Raw genomic sequence first — 21,801 nt, forward strand, 5'->3', positions numbered from 1 at the left:
CGCCACGCCCCCGTCGGGCGGCCATCTCCAGCCCCTTCTCGCCCTGGCTCCGCCCCCTCCATCTCCCTAACGTCCTCGGCGTCGGGCCCGAGCCTGCGTCTGCGCGTGCGCTCTCGGGCCTTAGTCGGGCCGCCCGGTGGCTGGAACGCGGAGAGCGGCGGGCCGAATAGCCAATGGGAGGCGGCGCTGCCTAGCTGGGAGGCGGAGCCTGCGCGGGGGTTAGGTTAGCGCGAGGCGTGACCTAGTTGACAGGCTCTGAGGCGCTGCTGTAGCGGCGGCCGCGGGGCTGAGGCGGGTGGGAGCTGGAGGCGACCGCTGGCTAGGGAGGAGGGCGGCGACTGAGGAGCGACGAGCGGCGCGGGACCAGGAGCCTCTTTCACTTTTTCCCTCCCGAGCGCCCCCTCCCACCCCTCCCACTCCATACACACCCTGTTTGCCCGTGAGCCTGGGGAACTTGCAGCTTAAAGCCGGCCACCCCCACGGCAACATGTACCCCAGCAACAAGAAGAAAAAGGTGTGGAGAGAGGAGAAAGGTAACCGGCCCGTCGAGTCTCGGGGGTGCGGGGAGTGGGATTGGGTGGGGGCGGGGGTCAGGGCTGTGAGCTGCGGCGCCCCGGGCCCGAGCTCCCGCCTGGCGCCCTCCGGGCTGGTGCCGCCGGGCGCCCTCCGGGCCGGTGCCGCCTCCATCCCGCGTCCGTGTGTACAGGCGCGCACACCGGCGTGCACGCGCCGCCCCCGGCACCTGCAGCTGGCGCACCGGGGGGCGCACGCCCCCCTGCAGCCGGCCGCGCCCGCTCACCTCTCGCAGCCAACCCTGACTTGCAGAGTTCCCCCACCCACGTCCTCGGACCCCAGCTGGGACTTTGTCACGCCGCTGGGGTGTCCCGTGGACACGCGTCCTCCGCCAGGCACATCAGCTGCAGCTACTGCTGCGCCTCTGCGCCCCGCTGCACCCTCATCCGTTCTCTGCTCGCCCCTGTCCCCACCCCGTTTCAGGTGTTTGCCCCCTGTCTAGATTCCTGTTTCTGTGCTGCAGTGTGACTTTTGAACCTGAAACTTTAGGGGAAACCTACAACGGGAGCTCTGCTCCTGAGGATAAGTACCTTCAGAAAAGTCTGAATGGACTTTTCTCCCCAGTAGTGCTCCTCTGTATTCCATCTCCATTCACAGTCTGAGGTTGTTCAGAATAAGATTGTTTGACTCATGTCACTCTCCGTGAATGAACCTACCCCTGAATTTTGTGCATGTGAAGACTTACCCAAATCAGCTAGATTGACAGTGGCGCTGATTACTTTAAGAAACAGATGTGTGCATTCCAGACTCCTCCCCTTTTCTTCTTTCTCCTTCTTCCTTCCTTCTCTCCTCCCCCCACCCCCCCATTCCCTTTCCGATTTTCTCTGGCATCATAGTTCGAGCACATTTTAATGTAAAACGTGGATTTTTGGCTTTCTTTTTTTCTCTTCACATCTTTTTCCTTTTATTCTTACAGGAGTGTAGCAAGAGGCGCTTGGATTGCTCCTACTGAATAAAGTACACTAAACCCGTATGGTAAGGGTAAGGTCCAGTGAAAGGATAGTATAAATCTTTCCTAAGTATCCCATCTTCTTTGTAGGAGGATAGAGTGTGGCTAGGTTGAAAGTTGATTTCCTTGTCGTTCTTAGGTGCCTTTGAGTCGATTCCGACTCATAGCAACATAGGACAGAACAAAACACTGCCCTGTCCTGTGCATCTTCAGGATTTTTGCTGTGTTTGAGCTCATTGTTGGCAGCCGCTGTGTCAGTCCATCTCATTGAGGGTTTTCCTCTCTTTCGCTGACTCTACTTTACCAAGCATGATGTCCTTCTCCAGGGACTGGTCCCTCTGATAATGTGTCTAAAGTAAGTCAGATGACATGTCCCATCCTTGCTTCTAGTGAGCATTCTGGCGGTACTTCTCCAAGACAGATTTGTTCGTTTTTCTGGCAGTCCATGGTATGTTCAGTATTCTTCACCAACCATAATTGAAAGACATCAATTCTTCTTTCTTATTCCTTGTCCAGATTTTGCATGCATATGAGGTGATTGAAAATACCATGGCTTGGGTCAGGCACACCTTAGTCCTAAAAGTGACATCTTTGCTTTTTGACACTTTAAAGAGGTCTTTTGCAGCAGATTTGCCCAGTACACTACATTGTTTGATTTCTTGACTGCTGCTTCTGTGAGTGTTGATTGTGGATCCAAGTAAAATGAAATCCTTGACAACTACAGTATTTTCTCGATTTATCATGTTTCTTATTGACCCAGTTGTGAGGATTTTTGTTTTCTTTATGTTGAGGAGTAATCCATACTGAAGGCTGTAGTCTTTAATCTTCATCAGTAAGTGCTTTAAGTCCTCCTCACTTTCAACAAGCAAAGTTGTGTCATCTACATATCATAGGTTGTTAATGAGTCTTCTTCCAGTCTTGATGCTATGTTCTTCATAGAGTCTAGCCTCTCAATTTCCTTCATGATAGCTCTTTAAAACCTGTAGACTTTTATTGCCAGCCCTGGCCTTATAAACTGGAAAGTCACACAGTGGAGGTAAGAAGGGGAATTAATTTACAAAAAGAGTCCTCTGTATAGGGTCTCCTTCAAACAATGCATGATAAAGGGATGAAGAGAGAATTTATCTCAAATTAAATATGGGAAGATTTAATATAACATAACTGAACATTATGATTTATATTATAGATAGATCAGTTTGTATGCCATTTATGTTTTGATGATTATAGGCATATATAGAACCTAAAATTGTGTCACAAAATAAATGCCATTGAGAATGATAGCCCGATATATAAAGTAGTGTAAAATAATTTTGCCTTGTCTTTGCAGTAGCAGTTACTTTAGTTTTAACAAGGATTTATTTTGTGAGCATTAAAAAATCATTTATGCCCATTTTTATTCATGGCTTTGAAATATTGGCTTGATAATGTTGATAATGAAGGCAAAGTAGTGGAAGAAATAGACATTGTTTTCAGTAACATGAATCATTGATGAAATTATAGTGATTACTTAAGAACTGTTTTTCCTGTCATAATAAACAGTGTTTCTAAAGTAACAACAGGAGTCCCTGGGTAGCAAAAATGGTTCAGTGTTTGAGTACTAACTGAAAAGTTGGCAGTTTAAATCTACCCAGAGGCGCCGTGGAAGTAAGGCCTGGCCCTCTGCTTCCAAAAGGTCACAGCCTTGGAAACCCTGTGGACTGCAGTTCTACTCTGTACACACCAGTTCGCCGGGAGTCAGAATCCACTAACAGCAACAACAAAGTAACAGTGTTATAATTGTCACATCTTTAACGTCTATAAGGTTGCACTCTGTCAAGCAAGCACTAAAGTTTTGTTTTAATGTCTTAATTTTTTTTCTTCTGCTGTTAATAGTGAGGAAGATATAACCAAATTAATATTTTCCAAATAAAGAAGCAAGTGTACAGTTAAAGAAGATATTTAACAGATTTCTTTTGTCTAAAACTAAACGATTTTTGCATGAAGTTTAGTGTTAAAAATGTTAATGTGACCTGAACAGTTTATTGTATGTCTTTGTGTTTTATTGGGATGTCTATTTTTAGAATATTAAGTCTTTGTGTTTTATTGGGATTTCTATTTTTGGAATATCAAGTGTAAAATATTATATATCATACCACCAAGAAGGAACTAAGGATTTTCAGCACAGTAGTTGGTATTAAAGAAGCTGATGGGATACATGACCTTTTCCTTTCATCCTTCTGGAGAGCTGATGGCATGGTAGTTTCCCGTTGTTATTTAAATGTAAAGGAAGGCTTACCCACCTCATTGAAATGTCAAGGCATCCTTTAAACATATTTTAAATCAGTACAGCCATTCCATGGGTTATGAAAGTCTGAGTTTTGTACAACCTGTAGTTCCAAATCAACCCCTGTGAAGTCTATGATATTAAAAATTCAAGGTACATACAGCGGTTCATGATAACAAAGGACACTTTTGCGATGTGCATCAAAGCATTATTATTATTACTGTATTATCATGATAAAGATGTTTTAGTGTATCTGGAAAAGATGAAAGCAAACCCGTTGCCACTGAGTCCATTCCGACTCATAGTGACCCTATAGGACAGAGTAGAACTGCCCCGTAGGGTTTCCAAGTGTATCTGGAAGTGTTTAATACGCATTGAAAGGTATACTGTATCAAAGGAAACCTTTGACTAACTCGTATTAGATATGAACCATAACCTACTGTTCCGACTTACTACAAATTTGACTTACAGATGGAGTTAGGAATGGAACTTGTTTGTAATTTGAGGATTGCCTGTATACCATCTAATTAATATGTCTGCCTGCTTATATGCTTGGTTCACAGAGAAAGGATTTGTTGCAAAGGTTAAGCATTCTTTAAGGAAAAGTTTTGTAGTGTCAAAGAAGGTGTATATATGTCTGTGGACTTCAATATGTTTCATTGTTTAAAGAAATAACTAAGTGAGGAGTTCTCAAGTCCACATATAGTAAATAAACATTATTGATCTAGAATTTTGAACACTAATTCAAAACCACGTAATGTATATTTTCAAGTATTGCAACTTAAATTATCTCTTATTTTGTCATCTTACTATTCATTGTGTTTTTTGTTGTAAGTGATGGAATGGTAGTGGCCAGGTTGCATTCCTATAGGTACCTTCTGACATTTATAAAAACTTTGAGATGCTTCATAGTGTCTTTCAATCTGATTAGTAATATAATAATTCCATATTAATGATCTGAGCTTTTCAAGCAGTGCTTTGGCAACTGCTAGTTATCTTACTTTCTCTCCTCAGTGTGATAATTCCGTACTTTTACTATTCCCCTTTCAAGATTCCTGTTCCATAAAGATCCTATCCCTGTATATCAAAGAGATGATATTACCTTTTTTATTGTGGTAAAATATATATAACATAAAACTTGTCACTTTTAATTGTGTAATTCAGTGGCATTAATTCACAATTTTACCCAACATCACCACTATTTATTTCCAGAATTCTTTCATCAACATAGAAACTCTGTACCATTCAGCAATAACTCCCCCTTCTCTTCTCCCCTGGTAACTACTAAACTACTTTCTGTCTCTATACATTTGCCTATTCAAGATACTTCATGTAAGTGGTATCATGGAACATTTGTCGTTTTGTATCTGGCTTATTTCACTTAGCGTAACGTTTTCAAGGTTCATCCTCGTTGTAGCACGTATCAGAGCTTCATTTCTCATTATGGTTGAATAATATTCCATTGTATAAATATACCACATTTTGTTTATCTCTTTACCTGTTGATGGACACTTGGGTTGTTTCCATCTTGCAGCTATTGTGAATAATGCTGTAATGAACATTGGTGTACAAATACCTGTTTGAGTCCCTGCCTTCAATTCTTTGGTGTATAAACCCAGGAGTGAAATTGCTGGGTCATAAGGTTCATAGCCTTAACTTCTTGAGGAACTGTGAAACCTTTCCACAGATTCTGCACCATTTTTCTGTTCTTGCCACCAGCACATGAGGGTTCTGCAGTTTTTCCACACCCTCGCCAACAGTTGTTGATGTCCTTTTTTTTTTTTTTTTGCACTATAGCCATTCAGATAGTGGTGTGTGAAGTGGTATCTCATTGTGATTTTGATTTGCATTTCTCTAGTGACTAGTGGAGGAGGCAGTGGTGATTCAGTGGTGGAATTCTCACCTTCTGTGCAGGAGAGCGGCTTGATTTCTGGCCATCGTACCTCAAGCACCGTCACCAACCATCCTTCACTGAAACAGGTTTCAGTGGAGCTCCCAGACCAAGTCAGACTAGGTATAAAAGGCTTGGCGATCTGCTTCTGAAAACCCGACAGTGAAAAGCCTGTCTTAGTTGTCCTATCTGTAAATTGGGAATACTGCCTACCTCAAGAGGAAACTGAAACATAAAGAGATTAAGTAACCGACCCAAATCTGGATTCGTATAATGATTTAGGATTAGAATTTAGACAGCCTTTTAAACCATTACTCTTTTCAGTGTTACTGGTGACCTAGTTGATCAAACTAATGACTTATTAATATTTCTTTTTCTTGACCTTCCTGTAACAATTGACAATTATTTCCCACCTTCTACTTATTAAAACTCTTTTCTCTGCTGGTTTCCAAATCACTGGGTCCTTCATTCCACTTGTACCCTCTGTGGCATCTAAGTTTTAGTTTATTGTTACCATATTTGTGCCACCCTCTAAATATTGCTCTTTTGAGGTTTGGTCCCCTTTCTCCCTTCCCTCTTCTATGAATGTCTTCTAAGACCAGAAGTTTAAGTGATAACTTCCAAAATGAATTTTTTTTTTTCTAAATTTTAGTTTGCTGTTTTTGTTGAGAATATACCCAGCAAAATATACGCCAATTCTAGTTTCTACATGTACGATTTAGTGGACATTGATTGTATTCCTCCAGTCGTGCAACCATTCTCACTCCTTTTCTGAGTTGTTCCTCCCTGATGAACATAAACTCACTGCCCCCCTAAGGGTCCTATCTAGTCTTTCACGTTGTTGTTGTTAGCGGCCGTCAGGTCAGCCCCTGACTCGTGGCGATGCCAGGCACAATGGAGCAAAATGTTGCTTGGTCCTGCAGATCAGACTCTTGTGATCCACAGTGTTTTCACTGGCTAATTTTTGGAAGTAGATCACCAGGCCTTTCTTCCTAGTCCGTCTTACTCTGGAAGCTCTACTGAAACCTGTGCAGCAGCAGCAGTGTGCAAGCCTCCACTGACGGATGGTGGCTGTACTTAAGGTGCACTGGCTGGGAATCAAACTCAAGTCTCCCACATGGAAGGCGAGAATTGTACCACTGAACCACTGGTGTCCACCGAATGTCCCATAGACACCTTAAATGCAGTAATACAATCTTGACCCTTGGGTAATGTGACTTGAATATGTCACAACACAGTATCATATTTTGTTGTCGCAATGTGGCTGAAGAAGAATTAGTCCTAGGAACAGGAGAAATGTTGGCTTTCCATTTCTTGGTCACTTGTGTTTATATTATCAGTACTTCGTACAATTTATTTCTGTGCAAGAATCTTTTAAGTGACTATATTGTGAGGGTTAGATAACTTAAGGCTAGATATCCTTAAATCTGTTCACCCAAACTACGAGATCTTGCGATATGCTAGAAGAGAATTTTAGAGAGTCAGAGTCCAACCGACATTGTCTAAATTGTGGGGACTTCAGGTAAAGTATATGATACGTGAGAACTGACATACAGACTGAGTGAGGATGCTGGTGTCAATTAGTATATTGAATATTACTAACTTAATTTTTTCTTATATATTTAGAATAAAAACAAATATAAATACAGTTTCTTAGATTTTTTTCGCCGGTACCTTTGTGGATCATTTTATATACCCTCTGGTATATGCATACTTAACTTTGAATATTAGTTATCTACTTTATAGGATAAAGGTTAAACTCATCAACATGGCATACACATACCTGTATAGTTTCATTTTAGCTTCTATTTCTAGTTACATTTCACCTCTCTCTCCTCTACCCTCCTCACACCATATCTTGCAGCTGCATTAACTATTCACATCTCCTTACCTTTGTTTGCATTACCTGTTTAGTCTGCAGTGTTCTTACTTCTTACCTGTTCATGGCAAAATTCTGTCTATACTTCATGAACTGGCGTACATACCACCTCTTTTAGGGAGCTTTTCCCAAGAAGTTAGTATAGTGTAGTGGTAATAACATAGGCTGCAGTCTCTGACTAATGGCATATCTATCTGAATTTTATTCCTGGCTTGCCATTTTTAAGCTTTGGGCAAATTACTAACTTTGCTGAGCTGCACTGCCCTATCTGCAAAATAGGGGTAATAATTCTACCGGTTTTACTGAAGTGTTAGGAAGATTTTTTTTTTTTTTTTTTACTCACATAGTGAGTTCTTTGTAAATGACAAACAAACAAAACCAAAAACTAAACCCGTTGTTGTCAAGTTAGCTCCGACTCATGGCAACCCCGTGTGTTACAGAGTTAAATCATTCCGTAGGGTTTTCTTGGCTGTAACCTTTAAAGAAGCCGATCGCCAGGCCTTTTTTCTGCAGCACCGCTTGGTGAGTTCCAGTCACCAACCTTTAGGTTAGTAGTTGAGTGCAAACTATGCCACCCAGGGACTTTTTATAAATGACACCCACTATTATTAATTCTAAGATGCATTTAGTTTTCACATTTTAATCTTATAATCAAGATGTACACATAGGGTTGCAGTGAGACGGAAATGACTTGATGAATGTCATTGGTTCAGCTTTTGATTTATGGATGAAGTGATTTTTATCAGCTCCATGAAGCTGTTGTTAAGCTGCAAGTGTACTTTTATTGTCGATGGCATTGTAGAATTGCAGAAATATCTTGGTGGCTGCCTTTGTTATGCTTTTAGCTTTTGTACATACCTGTTTAGCATTTCGTATTTTACTTACGGAGGCATTATTTTGTATCTTATTCATTTCTTCTTTGAACTCCTCAAGATTATGGACCACTTTTGTATCTATAGTGTATAAATATATCACCTGGCAGGTAGTAGACTATCAATATATGTTGACTGAAAGAGTAAATGAGTTTACTTATTTCTCAGACTTTGATCATTTTTTCCTCTGCTGATATAAAATTAATTCGATACCTCTTATAATACTCAGATACGAAGTCATTAGATCTGTATTTTGTTGTTTCTCAAGACCATACCAATTCTTTCCTTAGTTTAAGGTGGTTAGTATTTAAAGTACAAAATAATTCCTGAGTTTCCAAGTTAAATACAAATGGAGATTCTGCTTTTGTTTTGCAAGAACGTTTACTGAAGATGACCTTAGAGGAGAGACGCAAAGAATACGCGAGGGATTATGTTCCCCTGAACACCATCCCACCGTGGAAGGAAGAGATGAAGGGCAAGAGCCAAAGTGATGGTAAGTTCCTCAGAACCCTTTTCAGGTAAATACTATTCCCGTTTATTTGTGTCTCCTGCAGGACAGTTGTCGACACAAATGAATAACTGGCGTTCAATAAAGAGATGACATTTTTGTTATTTGAAGTTACTGCTCACTTGTCACTTAATTGCTTTTAGTAGCCTATTATGTATTTTTATACTTCGGAGATGATATTAGTATGTTTTATGTTCTGAAATATAGCACATTTATAGTATCGTGCTTTTTCTAGAGGTTCTTTTTTACTCTTCTGCAGTAATTCTCAGAGCAAATGCCGTTAAGGATTTGCTGCTTTGGTGGTAAGGTGTGGCCCTTTGAGTTTGCTTTGATCAGGTTCATTTATATTGGATTCCTTCAGGTAATTTTAAGGTTTCGATACTGTTGAAAGAGGATATATTAAATAGAGGAAAATCAGGTAATTATAGAAAAGAGTATATGTTAGGCGTAGTGTGATGTTATGTCAACATAAAAGTATTTGTATGACAATTGACAGTCTCTCAAAGCTTTTATGATTTGATAAGAGTCTAGATTGTTTGGGGGCAAAAATACATGAAGTTTTAGGTCTTAAAGAGTTAATATGGAAACAAATTGTAAAGAAGAACATAATAGAGTTAATGGATACACAACGTCCTTCTCTCTGAGTTAATGCTCATTGGTGTTAGTAATCTGAATGGGAACTTCAGATGAAACTAGGAGCTTTTTTAAGGTATTTACCAGGCTGGTGCAAATGGTTAAGCACAGGACTACTAACTGAAAGGTTGGTTATTCAAACTCACCCAGAGGCGCCTTCAAAATAAGTCCTGGCGATCTTCCGCCTTGAAAAACCCTATAAAGTGCAGTTCTACACTGCACACATGGGGCCACCGTGAGTCGGAATCCGCTCCACGGTAACACCACCACCACCACCAGTTGAGAAAGGATGGTAAATTTTTCAAGGGGACTTGGAGCACACTAATTTCACAGATTGTGGTTTTAGATTGATGGGACTTTACAGGGTATCATGGGCTCAGAACAAGAACACTAGCATGGAATTCCTGCCAAAAAATCTATGAGGGAACCACAGCCAAATTAGGCTTTGGTGTCTGTGACGAGAATACTTGGGGCTTTAGACAGAATTTTGTTTTTCTAGAAAGTCGGAATTTGGAAACCCTGGTGGCATAGTGATTAAGTGCTATGGCTGCCAACCAAAAGGTCGGCAGTTTGAATCTGCCAGGCGCTCCTTGGAAACTCTATGGGGCAGTTCTACTCTGTCCTCTAGGGCCGCTATGAGTCGGAATCGACTCGACGGCAGTGGCTTTGGTTTTCTTAAGTGAAATGATGTGGATTCTTTCAGACCTTACTCTGCCTGGAAACGTGTGACCTTAGGCAAGGGGGGTCGTGGCTCTAGGCCAAGTTCTAATGGGGTCACTGGATAAGCTGATCGGGATGTGCACTTCTGACCTCCCTGCCCAGTGTATGCAGTAACTGCAAGTTGTGTTAATAATGGTCTAATTAAGACATCACTGAAAGAAAAGGCACTGCTGTGTAATGAAAAGAATACAGGACTAGAGGTGAGAAGGACAGAGTTCTGTGTCTCATCTGACCTAGGGTGATATGCCACTTCACATTTGGACCTCAGTTATCACTTTTTTTGCTTGTAAGCAACTGGTATTGAATACATGGAGCCCCCTGGTGGTGCAGTTAGTTAACTTGTTTGGCTACCAGCTGAAAGCTTAGAGGTTCAGGTCTACACCCAGAGGTGCCTTGGAAGAAAGGCCTGGTGATGTACTTCTGAAAAATCACCCAATGAAAACCCTATGGAGCACTGTTCTCTGACACGTATGGTGTCACCATGAGTCGGAATCCACTCCACAGCAGTTGGTTTTATTTTCTTTACATAGTGCACGTCTTTCATATGTGCTTTCTTCAACGTAACTGAGCGCTGGAGAGGTAACATTAGTCAAAAGATTTTAGTATTTTTAATAGTTTCAAAGGTTCTTTAAAAATAGACGTTCACAAAAGATGTTGAAGGGCAATAATAAGTATAGTTATATTTATTTTATTTAATTTTGAAATGCTTAAGCAACTGCTTATAAATACGTATGTGTGTAAGTACTGATATTTACAGTAGTTTAATTTTAAGTATGGAATTTCAAACTAAGTTTTAAAAGAAGTCTTTTTATAATCCCTTGTCAAATAGTTTTTAATTTGTAGGAAATAAACAGTATTTGTTGGGCTCGTGCACAATGTATTTTTACACAAATAACGTGCACTTTCTACATTTGTTTGCCAACCACACTGTCCCCACGAGGTATTTTTGTAAGCGTACTATACTAATTTTTTTTTTTTTACAGCAACATGTAAAAAAATCGGTATAACAGTATTTATGAAAATACCTTGTTGGGGGAGGGTGCGGTTGGCAAACAAACGTAGAAGGTGTGCGTTATTTGTGTAAAAATATGGTATTCTCTGTTCTTCTCCTTTGATAAAAGTACATTGCTGTTCTACATAAACCTTAAAAGTAGTGACTCAAAGTCAGTCTAGACTTTTTGCTGTTGCTATTTTCCTTGATATCAACTAGTCAGAGAAAATTAGCATAATCATGGCAGAGGCTTTGCTTTGCCCAAAGAGAGTAAAAATATTGCTTCTCTGGGTGATGTTGTAATGGAACTTTAGCATGGATTACAGTATAGTAGGGAGGCTGAAGGAGCCCTGGTGATGTGGTGGCTAAGCGCTTGGCTGCTAACGAAAAGGTCAGCGATCTGAACCCACCAGCTGTTCCGTGGGAGAAGGTGTGGCAGTTGGCTTCTGTAAAGATTACAACCTTGGAAACCCTATGGGGCTGTTTTCCTCTGTCCTGTAGGGTCACTGTAAGTCTGAATCAACTCAACAGCAATGAGTTTTAATGGAGGGGAGGCTGTTAACCTAAAGGTTGGCAGTTCAAATCCACTAGCTGCCCTGCAGGAGAAAGATGTGGCAACCTGCTTCCATTAAGATTTACAGCCTCAGAAACACTATGGGGCAGTTCTCCTCTGTCCTATAAGGTCTCTATGAGTTGGAATTGACACGATAGCAATGGGTTTTTTGTGGTTTAGGTGAAACTATAAAATTATTTCAATGAGGTGTGACCAAAATTTTTTAAACTGGTAATTTAGAAAGAAAATTTATTTTTTTATATCTTATATGTATATTTACTTTTAAATCTGATTTAAAGGTCATGTGAAAAACACATCAATAAAATGTTTGTGAACTATGAAGTCTTTGTAAGTCTGAATCTCTCTTCCTGTTTTGAGGTTTTTAGAAATATTTTGAGATGGATTGGTTATAGGCATATTTGTCATCTTTTGTTTCTTTTGTATTAAAAATATTGGCATGGTTAGCATAGAAGTTCATCCTTATTTGCTCTAATTTTCATTAGAACTAATTTCTACTCTTAAATTTTTTCCATGTGAAGTGATGTCTGACTAAAGATATAAAAGTTACATCCAAACTTCTAATCTCTTAGTCTGTTCACTTTGAGATCTAGTATCAATGTAGGTACTTGAATTTTGTTACATTTTACTTATGTCACGAGTTGAATAGTGATATTTAGATATTATCAAAAGAAACTGTGTCTTAATCATCTTTCAGTTTCAGTACCTAGTCTAACAATTTTTTCTGTATTAAATTTGTAATAACAACTTTTTTTTTTTTGAAAACATGCTGTAATTTAAAATGACTGAACAGTTAGGAAAATGATATTAAAAATAGGATGGAATTAAGTAGGAAAATAAAAGTTGGAGTTAGAAACAGGCATTTTTCACTTTAGAAGTAAAAAGTAAAAAAAAAAAAAAGACTGCAATTTTTACTATGGCTTAAACCCCTTTGTGCTCTGGTTCCTCCTTTCATCTCTGGCTTCATATTGTACCACTCTCTTCTTAGTCTCTTCATGTAGCAACACTCTTCTCCTTTCTGCTTCTTGAATGTACTGTGCTTTCTCCCACTACTGGGTCTTTATCTGGAATTTTCCTCAGTACTCCTGTCACCTGCTTAATTTTTCTCATCCTTCAGACCTCAGTTTGAATGTCCCCACCGGCTGTGAAATCTTCCCTGACCCTTTGTTCTGGGTGAGGTTTCTTTAGTATGTACTCTCATAGAGCCTTGTTCTTTGCATACAGCATTTTTATCAGTTTGTTTTTATATACTCAGTCATTATTTGATCAGGATTTACCTTCCTTATGTGAACTGTAATTATCATGAAAATAGGGACTATGTTGTCTAACTTCTTTGTATCTCTTGCTTCTGGCGTAGTGCTTGTTGTGTAGTAGGTATTCAGTAAATATTTTTGTGTGTGGAGTTAATGATACGTTGTCTGCCTGGTACTATTCTAATGCTTTGTATCTTTTTTTCCCACCTCTATTTACTGTATTGCAAAGATTCTTGTGGGAATTAAGGCATTAGAAATTAAGCCAAATATTTAATGTAGATAATAAACATTTTCACATCTTAATAATGTGAGATTGATTTTACTGAGTTTTAAAAGTTAGATAGCCCAGTGATAAATTTCAATAAAGATTTTTTTTTTACGGAATTATTACATAGCTAGTTAAGATGAGAATGAGAATTCATGTGTTATGCGTATTCATCAGTGTTGTATATTATTGATAGTGCTTAGGAACTAAGCGTCATGATTTCAGTTTCTGTGAGCTTGCATGTCAACAGAGCATGAGTAAAATGAGTGAAAATATGGAAATTTAAGCCTTGTAATAATAATATATTAAAGCGTGGGCTGCTCTTGAAGTATTGTCATTCTAAATACATTTACTTGGCTTTATTTATTCTTCCTACTTAAACCACCCGTAAGAAATTATTTTCATTTTATATGCTATGTAAGCACTTTACTGAGTTAGTTGGTTTGCTTCAAAAAAATAACTTGGCTGCAGACAAAGAATTTGGTTCCCCATGGAGGACTTTTAAACTAAATAGCTTCTAATATTTTGAAAATAAATGGAATTCATTCTAATTTATGAACCATTAAAAATTTATGTGTAATGATGCTATTCTGTGTAAAGGTGTGAACACTGGCTTAGTCAAACAAATATTTGTGGAGTAGGTTATTAATTTATAAAGTGGAGAAAAAAGAATATGAAGTTACATAGGAATTAATGATTTACTACGTGATTTTTCCTCTGCCTTGAGCACTTAACCATTTACATTTACCCAGGGACTCTGAAGCATGTAGAAACAAAAATCAAATATCTTTTATTTTTTCAAATATATAAAGATGACTCAATGTTGAGACAAGATGAAGTGTTTTTTCTTTGTATTTCTTAAGTCTGTAACTTCACCATAGATTCTGCTAGTTTTATTTTAAAAAAATTAAATGAATTTTGTGCACACATGGGTACTTTGAGATGGGTTGCAAACTAGTAGTAGCCAAAGCCAACCTTTTCCAGTTTAAATTTTTTTTTCTTTCTCTGATCTTCTTCTATATGCGAGATTCTTCATAGAAGTCTTTGACTTCTTTTCTGAAATATTTAAATATTGAATTTTTGTATAAGTATTCAAAACAAGAATTTCAATAGAGCTGTTCTACTCTGTCCTATATATAGGGTCGCTGTAAGTTGGAATTGACTTAACGGCAGTGGGTTGGGAAGTTGAGGTTTTCCGTTAAGTATTCAGCAGACATGTAAAAATGGGAGTGCCTTCCATTATTTCTATGTACATGTTTCTTCCAAATTAACTCCGCGAATACAACGGATTTGGGATTAAACATGTTTGGCATCAAACCCCAGTCGTGCTACTGTGTGGCTCTAGTCAAGGAATTTGTGATCTCCCTAATCTTGTCTCTTCTATGTTACCACATAGGGGTTGTTGATATTTTCTTCCCAAGGTTTTCATGGGAATTAGTTGAGGGAAGGCATCAAAGGGCCTAGATAATGCCAAAGCTCTTTCTCCTTATTTTAGAAAGTAGCTTTTTCTTGCATAAAACTTTTTACAACTCTGCTTGTATCCGTGCTCTTTGTCAATGTGTAATATAGATTATTATTTTTTTTAATGCCTGTCACTGAAGGTTGTTCACAGTTTGTCTGAAAGTGGGCTATCTGTTTTAGAAGGTAGGCACTGTGGCTGCTTATTAAAGTTCAATTTATAGGGTCTGCTGGAAGTCAGTGAAAACCTTATAAATAGCAGCGGAACATTGTCTGATTTAGTGCTGGAAGATGAGCCCCCCAGATTGGAAGGCACTCAAAAGATGACTGGGGAAGAGCTGCCTCCTCAAAGTAGAGCCAACCTTAATGACGTGGATGGAGTAAAGCTTTCACGACCTTCATTTGCTGATGTGGCATGACTCAAAATGAGAAGAAACAGCTGAAAACATCCATTAATAATCGGAACCTGGAATGTACGAAGTATGGATCTAGGAAAATTGGAAATCGTGAAAAATGAAATGGAACGCACAAACATTGGTATCCTAGGCATTAGTGAGCTGAAATGTACTGCTGTTGTCCATTTTGAATCGGACAATCATATAGTCTACTAGGCTGGGAATGACAACTCAAAGAGGAATGGTGTTGCATTCATCGTCAAAAAGAACATTTTAAGATCTATCCTGAAGTACAACACTGTCAGTGATAGGATAATATCCATACGCCTACAAGGAAGACCAGTTAATACAACTGTTATTCAAATTTACACATCAACCACTAGGGCCAGCGATGAAGAAATAGAAGATTTTTATCAGCTGCTGTAGTCTGAAATTGATCGAACATGCAATCAAGATGCGTTGATAATTACTGGCGATTGGAATTTAAAAGTTGGAAACAAAGAAGAAGGATCAGTACTTGGAAAATATGGCCTTGGTGATAGAAACAATGCCAGAGATCGAATGATAGAATTTCGCAAGACCAATGACTTCTTCATTGCAAATACCTTCTTTCACCAACATAAACAGTGACAATACACATGGACCTCAGATGGAACACACAGAAATCAAGTTGACTACATCTGTGGAAAGAGACGATGGAAAAGCTCAATATCATCAGTCAGAACAAGGCCAGGGGCTGACTGTGGAACAGACCATCAATTGCTCCTATGCAAGTTCAAGGTGAAACTGAAGAAAATCAGAGCAAGTCCATGAGAGCCAAAATATGACCTTGAGTATATCCCACCTGAATTTAGAGGCCATCTCAAGAATAGATTTGACGCATTGAACACTAGTAACCGAAGACCAGACGAGTTGTGGAATGACATCAAGGACATCATCCATGAAGAAAGCAAGAGGTCACTGAAAAGACGGGAAAGAAAAGACCAAGGTGGATGTCAGAGGAGACTCCGAAATTTGCTCTTGAGCATCGAGCAGCTAAAGCAAAAGGAAGAATTGATGAAGTAAAAGAACTGAACAGAAGATTTCAAAGGGCCTCCCGAGAAGACAAAGTAAAGTATTATATGACATGTGCAAAGAGCTGGAGATGGAAAACCAAAAGAGAAGAACACACTCGGCATTTCTCAAGCTGAAAGAACTGAAGAAAAAATTGAAGCCTCGAGTTGCAATAGAGAAGGATTCCATGGGGAAAATATTAAATGATGCAGGAAGCATCAAAAGAAGATGGAAGGAATACACAGAGCCATTATACCAAAAAGAATTAGTAGATATTGAACCATTTCAAGAGGTGGCATATGATCAGGAACTGATGGTACTGAAGGAAGAAGTTCAAGCTGCTCTGAAGGCATTGGCGAAAAACAAGGCTGGAGTATCAATTGAGATGTTTCAACAAACAGATGCAGCGCCGGAGGTGTTCACTCGTCTATGCCAAGAAATATGGAAGACAGCTTCCTGGCAACTGACTGGGAGAGATCCATATTTATGCCTATTCCCAAGAAAGGTGATCCAACCGAATGTGGAAACTATAGAACAATATCATTAATTTCACACATAAGGAAAATTCTGCTGAAGATCATTCAAAAACGGCTGCAGCAGTATATCGACAGGGAACTGCCAGAAATGCAGGCCAGTTTCAGAAGAGGACGTGGAACCAGGGATATCATTGTTGATGTCAGATGGGTCCTGGCTGAAAGCAGAGAATACCGGAAGGATGTTTACTTGTGTTTTATTGATTTCGCAAAGGCATTTGACTGTGTGGATCATAACAAACTATGGATAACACTGCGAAGAGTGGGAATTCCAGAACACTTAATTGTGCTCATGAGGAACCTGTACATAGATCAAGAGACAGTTGTTCAGACAGAACAAGGGGATACTGATTGGTTTAAAGTCAGGAAAGGTGTGTATCAGGGTTGTATTCTTTCACCATACCTATTTAATCTGTATGCTGAACAAATAATACAAGAAGCTGGACTATATGAAGAAGAACAGGACATCAAGATTGGAGGAAGACTCATTAACAACCTGTGTTATGGAGATGACACAACCTTGCTTGCTGAAAGTGAAGAGGACTTGAAGTACTTATTAATGAAGATCAAAGACCACAGCCTTCAGTATGGATTATACCTCAACATAAAGAAAACAGAAATCCTCACAACTGGTCCAATGAGCAACATCATGATAAACGGAGAAAAGATTGAAGTTGTCAAGGATTTCATTTTACTTGGATCCACAATCAACAGCCATGGAAGCAGCAGTCAAGAAATCAAAAGACGCATTGCATTGGGCACATCTGCAAAGGACCTCTTCAAAGTGTTGAAGATCGAAGATGCCACCCTGAAGACTGAGGTGCACCTCACCGAACCCATGGTATTTCCAGTAGCATCATGTGGAGGTGAAAGCTGGACAATGAATAAGGAAGACCGAAGAAGAGTTGACGCCTTTGAATTTTGGTGTTGGCGAAGAATATTGAATATACCGTGGACTGCCAAAAGAACGAACAAATCTGTCTTAGAAGAAGTTTGGCCAGAATGCTCCTTAGATGCAAGGGTGGTGAGACTGCGTCTTACATACTTTGGACGTGTTGTCGGGAGGGATCAGTCCCTGGAGAAGGACATCATGCTTGGCAGAGTACCGGGTCAGCGGAAAACAGGAAGACCCTCAACGAGGTGGATTGACACAGTGGCTGCAACAGTGAGCTCAAGCATAACAACGATTGTAAGGATGGCGCAGGACTGGGCACCGTTTTGTTCTGTTGTGCACAGGTTCGTTATGAGTCGGAGCCGACTCAACGGCAGCCAACAACAACTGGAGGTCCTTGTGCAGGTATCTACTTAGTATTTTGTGTTACGTATGCTAAGTTGAGTTACAACTGGTCAAGGAAGATATGAAGACACTTGGTCATTGAAAAATCAAGAACTATTTGTTTCCTTTATGGGTCTTTTCATCTCTCAAAAGGTATAGGATGGGGCCTGGAGACATTTTCTTTATCTTTTTTTTTTTGGATGAGTCTTTACAGAGCAAATTATTTTCTCATTAAATAATTAAAACACACATTGTTTTCTGACATGGGTTGCAACTCCCAAGACGTGTTGACACTCTCCCCTTCTGGACCTTGGGCTCCCCATTACCAGCTTTCCTGTCCCCTCCTGCCTTCTTGTCCTTTCCCCTAAGCTGGTGTGCCTGTTTAGTCTCGTTCTGTTTTATGGGCCCGTCTAATCTTTGACTGAAGGGTGAACCTCAGGAATGACTTCAGTACTGAGTTAAATGGGAGTCCGGGGGCCATACTCTTGGGGTTTTTCCAGTCTCTGTTAGACCAGTAAATCTGTTTTTTTTCGAGTTAGAATTTTGTTCCACATTTTTCTCTAGCTCTGACTGGGACCCTCTATTGTGATTGCTGTCAGAGCAGTCAGTGGTTGTAGCCAGGTACCGTCTAGTTGTGCTGGACTCAGTCCGGTGGAGTCTGTGGTAGTTGTGGCCCATTAGTCATTTGGACTAATCTTTCCCTAGTGTCTTTGGTTTTCTTCATTCTTTCTTGCTCCAGAAGGGGTAAGTCCAGTGGAGTATCTTAGAGGCCGCTTGCAAGCTTTTGAGACCCCAGATGCTATTCACCAAAGTAGGATGTAGAACATTTTCTTTATAAACTACGTTATGCCAGTTGAGCCAGATGTTCCCCGAGATCATAGTCCCCAGCCCTCAGCCCAGTAATTTGGTCTCTCAAGGAGTTGGGATGTGTCTGTGGAGCTTCCATGACCTTACCTTGGTCATGTTCTGCCAGCTTCCCCGGTATTTTGTACTGTCTTACCCTCCACCAAAGTTCCTACTTACCAGTTGTCTATTTAGTGTTCTACCTTCCCTAGCGATCCCCTCCCTTCTAATCATCAAAGATTGCTTCTTTCTGTGTGGAAACCTTTTCATGAGTTTTTTGAATAGTGATCTCATACAATATTTGTCCTTTCGTGATTGACTTAGTTCACTCAGCAAAATGCCCTCCAGATTCATCCATGTTGTGAGATGTTTCACAGATTCATCATTGTTCTTTATTATTGCATAGTATTTCATAGTGTGTATAGTTTTTTTTTTTTTATAGTTTGTTTATCCTTTCATCTCTCAGTGGGCACTTAGGTTGTTTCTATCTTTTTGCTGTTGTGAGCAATGCTGCATTGAACATGGATGTGCATATGTCTATGCACATAGACGTGTGACGGCGCTTATTTCACTAGAATATATTCCCAGGAGTAGGCTGCTGGATCATATGGTGTTTCTATTTCTAGCTTTTTAAGGAAGTGCCATATCGTTTTCCAAAGTGGATGTACCATTTTGCATTGCCACCAGCGGTGCATAAGAGTTCCAATCTCCCTGTAGCCTCTCCAACGTTTGTTATTTTCTGTTTTTTTTTTTTTTTTTTGTGCCAGTAATGTTAGGGTGAGATGGTATCTCATTGTGGTTTTGATTTGCATTTCTCTAATGGCTAGAGATTGTGAGCGTTTCCTCCTGTGTCTGTTAGCCGCCTTATGTCTTCTTTGGTTAAGTCTGTTCATATCCTTTGCCCATTTTTTAAAATTGTACTTTAGATGAAGGTTTACAGAACAAAGTAGCTTCTCCTTAAATAGTATACATACTGTTTTGTGACATTGTTTACCAACCCCACAACTGTCGACATTCTCCCTTCTCGAACTTGGGTTCCCTGTTACCAGCTTTCCTGTTCCCTCCTGCCTTCTAGTCCTTGCCCCTGGGCAGGTGTGCCCCTTTAGTCTCATTTTGTTTTATGGGCCTGTCAAATCCTTGGCTGATGGGGGAAACCTCAGGAGTGACTTCATTACTGAGCTATAAGGGATGTCTGGGAGCATACTCTCCAGATTTCTACAGTGTCTGTAAGACTGGTAAGTCTGGTCTTTTCTGTGAGTTAGAATTTTGTTCTACATTTTTCTCCAGCTCTATCCAGGACCCTCTATTTTGATCCCAGTCAGAGCAGTTAGTGGTGGTAGGTGGGCACCATCTAGTTGTTCTGGACTCAGTCTGGTAGAGACTATGATAGTTGTGGCCCATTAATCCTTTGGACTAATCTTTCCCTTGTGTCTTGATTTTCTTCATTCTCCCTTGCTCCAGACGGAGTGAGACCAATGGAATACCTTAGATGGCCATTGACGGGCTTTTAAGACCCCAGACGCTACTCACCAAAGTAGAATGTAGAACATTTTCTTTATAAACTATGTTATGCCAGTTGAGCTAGACAGCCCTCAGCCCCATAATTCAGTCCTTCAGGGAGTTTGGATGTGTCTTTGGAGCTTCCATGACCTTGCCTTGGTCAAGTTGTACTGGCTTTCCCAGTAAATGTACTGCCTTATCCATCACCACAGTTCTGGCTTATCTATTGTCTATTTACTGTTTTTTCCTCCCCACCAATCCTCTCCCTTGTAATTATCAAAGATTATTTCTTTTTCTTTGTAAACCTTTTCATGAGTTTTTATGGTAATGGTCTCATATAGTGTTTGTCTTTTGTGATTGACTTATTTTGCTTAGCGCAGTGCCCTCCAGATTCATCCATGTTGTAAGATGCTTTGCAGATTTCATCATTTTTCTTTATTGTTGCGTAGTACTCCATTGTGTGTATGTACCATAATTTGTTTATCCATTCATCTGTTGATGGCCACTTAGGTTGTTTCTATCTTTTTGCTATTGTAAGCAATGCTGCAGTGAACAGGGATGTGCATATGTCTACTCATGTGACGGCTCTTATTTCTCTAGAATATATTCCTAGGAGTGGATTGCTGGATCATATGGTGTTTCTATTTCTAGCTTTCTAAGGAAGCACCTTATCGTTTTCCAAAATGGTTGTACCATTTTGCATTCCCGCCAGCAGTGCAGAAGAGTTTGAATCTTCCTGCAGCCTCTCCAACATTTGTTATTTTCTGTTTTTTTTTTTTTTTTGATTTGTACCAGTAATGTTGGGGTGAGATGGTATCTCATTGTGGTTTTGATTTGTATTTCTCTAACAGCCAGTGATTGGGAGCGTTTCCTCATGTGTCTGTTAGCCGCTTGAATGTCTTTGGTGAAGTGTCTCTTTGTATCCTTTGCCCATTTTTTAATTGGGTTATTTGTCTTTGCATTGTAGAGGTCTTTGATTTTCCTGTAGGTTTTAGAGATTATATCTTTGTTGTATTTGTCACAGCCAAAAATTTTTTCCCAGTCTGTAGGTTCTCTTTTGATGAGCATAAGTGTCTAATTTTTAGAAGATCCCACTTATCTACCTTATCTTCTGGAGTTTGTGTGTTATCAGTTATGGCTTGTATTCTGTAGTGCCATTTATTAGGCCTTTGTCCATTTTTTAATTGGATTATTTGTCTTTTTGTTATAGAGGTATTAGATTTTTTCCTATATATTTTAGAGATTAGACCTTTGTCACATTTATTGTACCCCCCAATTTTTTCCCAGTCTGTAGCTTCTGTTTACTCTTTTGCTGAAGTCTTTTGATGAGCATAAATGTTTAATATTTAAAAGATCCCAGGTATCTAGCTTATCT

At 39.7% G+C, this 21,801-nt stretch overlaps 1 protein-coding gene across 3 annotated transcripts in view; it reads left to right on the top strand.

Annotated features, from left to right (window-relative positions):
- The first annotated feature begins 233 nt into the window (after window positions 1–233).
- Window positions 234–21,801, top strand: part of MACROD2 (mono-ADP ribosylhydrolase 2) — a 2,492,337-nt gene continuing 2,470,769 nt past the window's right edge. For all 3 annotated transcript variants that reach the window (XM_049869821.1, XM_049869822.1, XM_049869824.1), the window contains exons 1-2: window positions 234–533; window positions 8,804–8,920. In XM_049869821.1, the coding sequence (XP_049725778.1) occupies window positions 488–533; window positions 8,804–8,920 (163 nt within the window). In that variant the 5' untranslated portion in view covers window positions 234–487. The remainder of the gene's footprint in view (window positions 534–8,803; window positions 8,921–21,801) is intronic.

The sequence above is a fragment of the Elephas maximus genome, chromosome 25 (genome assembly GCF_024166365.1).
Source record: "Elephas maximus indicus isolate mEleMax1 chromosome 25, mEleMax1 primary haplotype, whole genome shotgun sequence".
NCBI classification, from domain to species: domain Eukaryota; kingdom Metazoa; phylum Chordata; class Mammalia; order Proboscidea; family Elephantidae; genus Elephas; species Elephas maximus.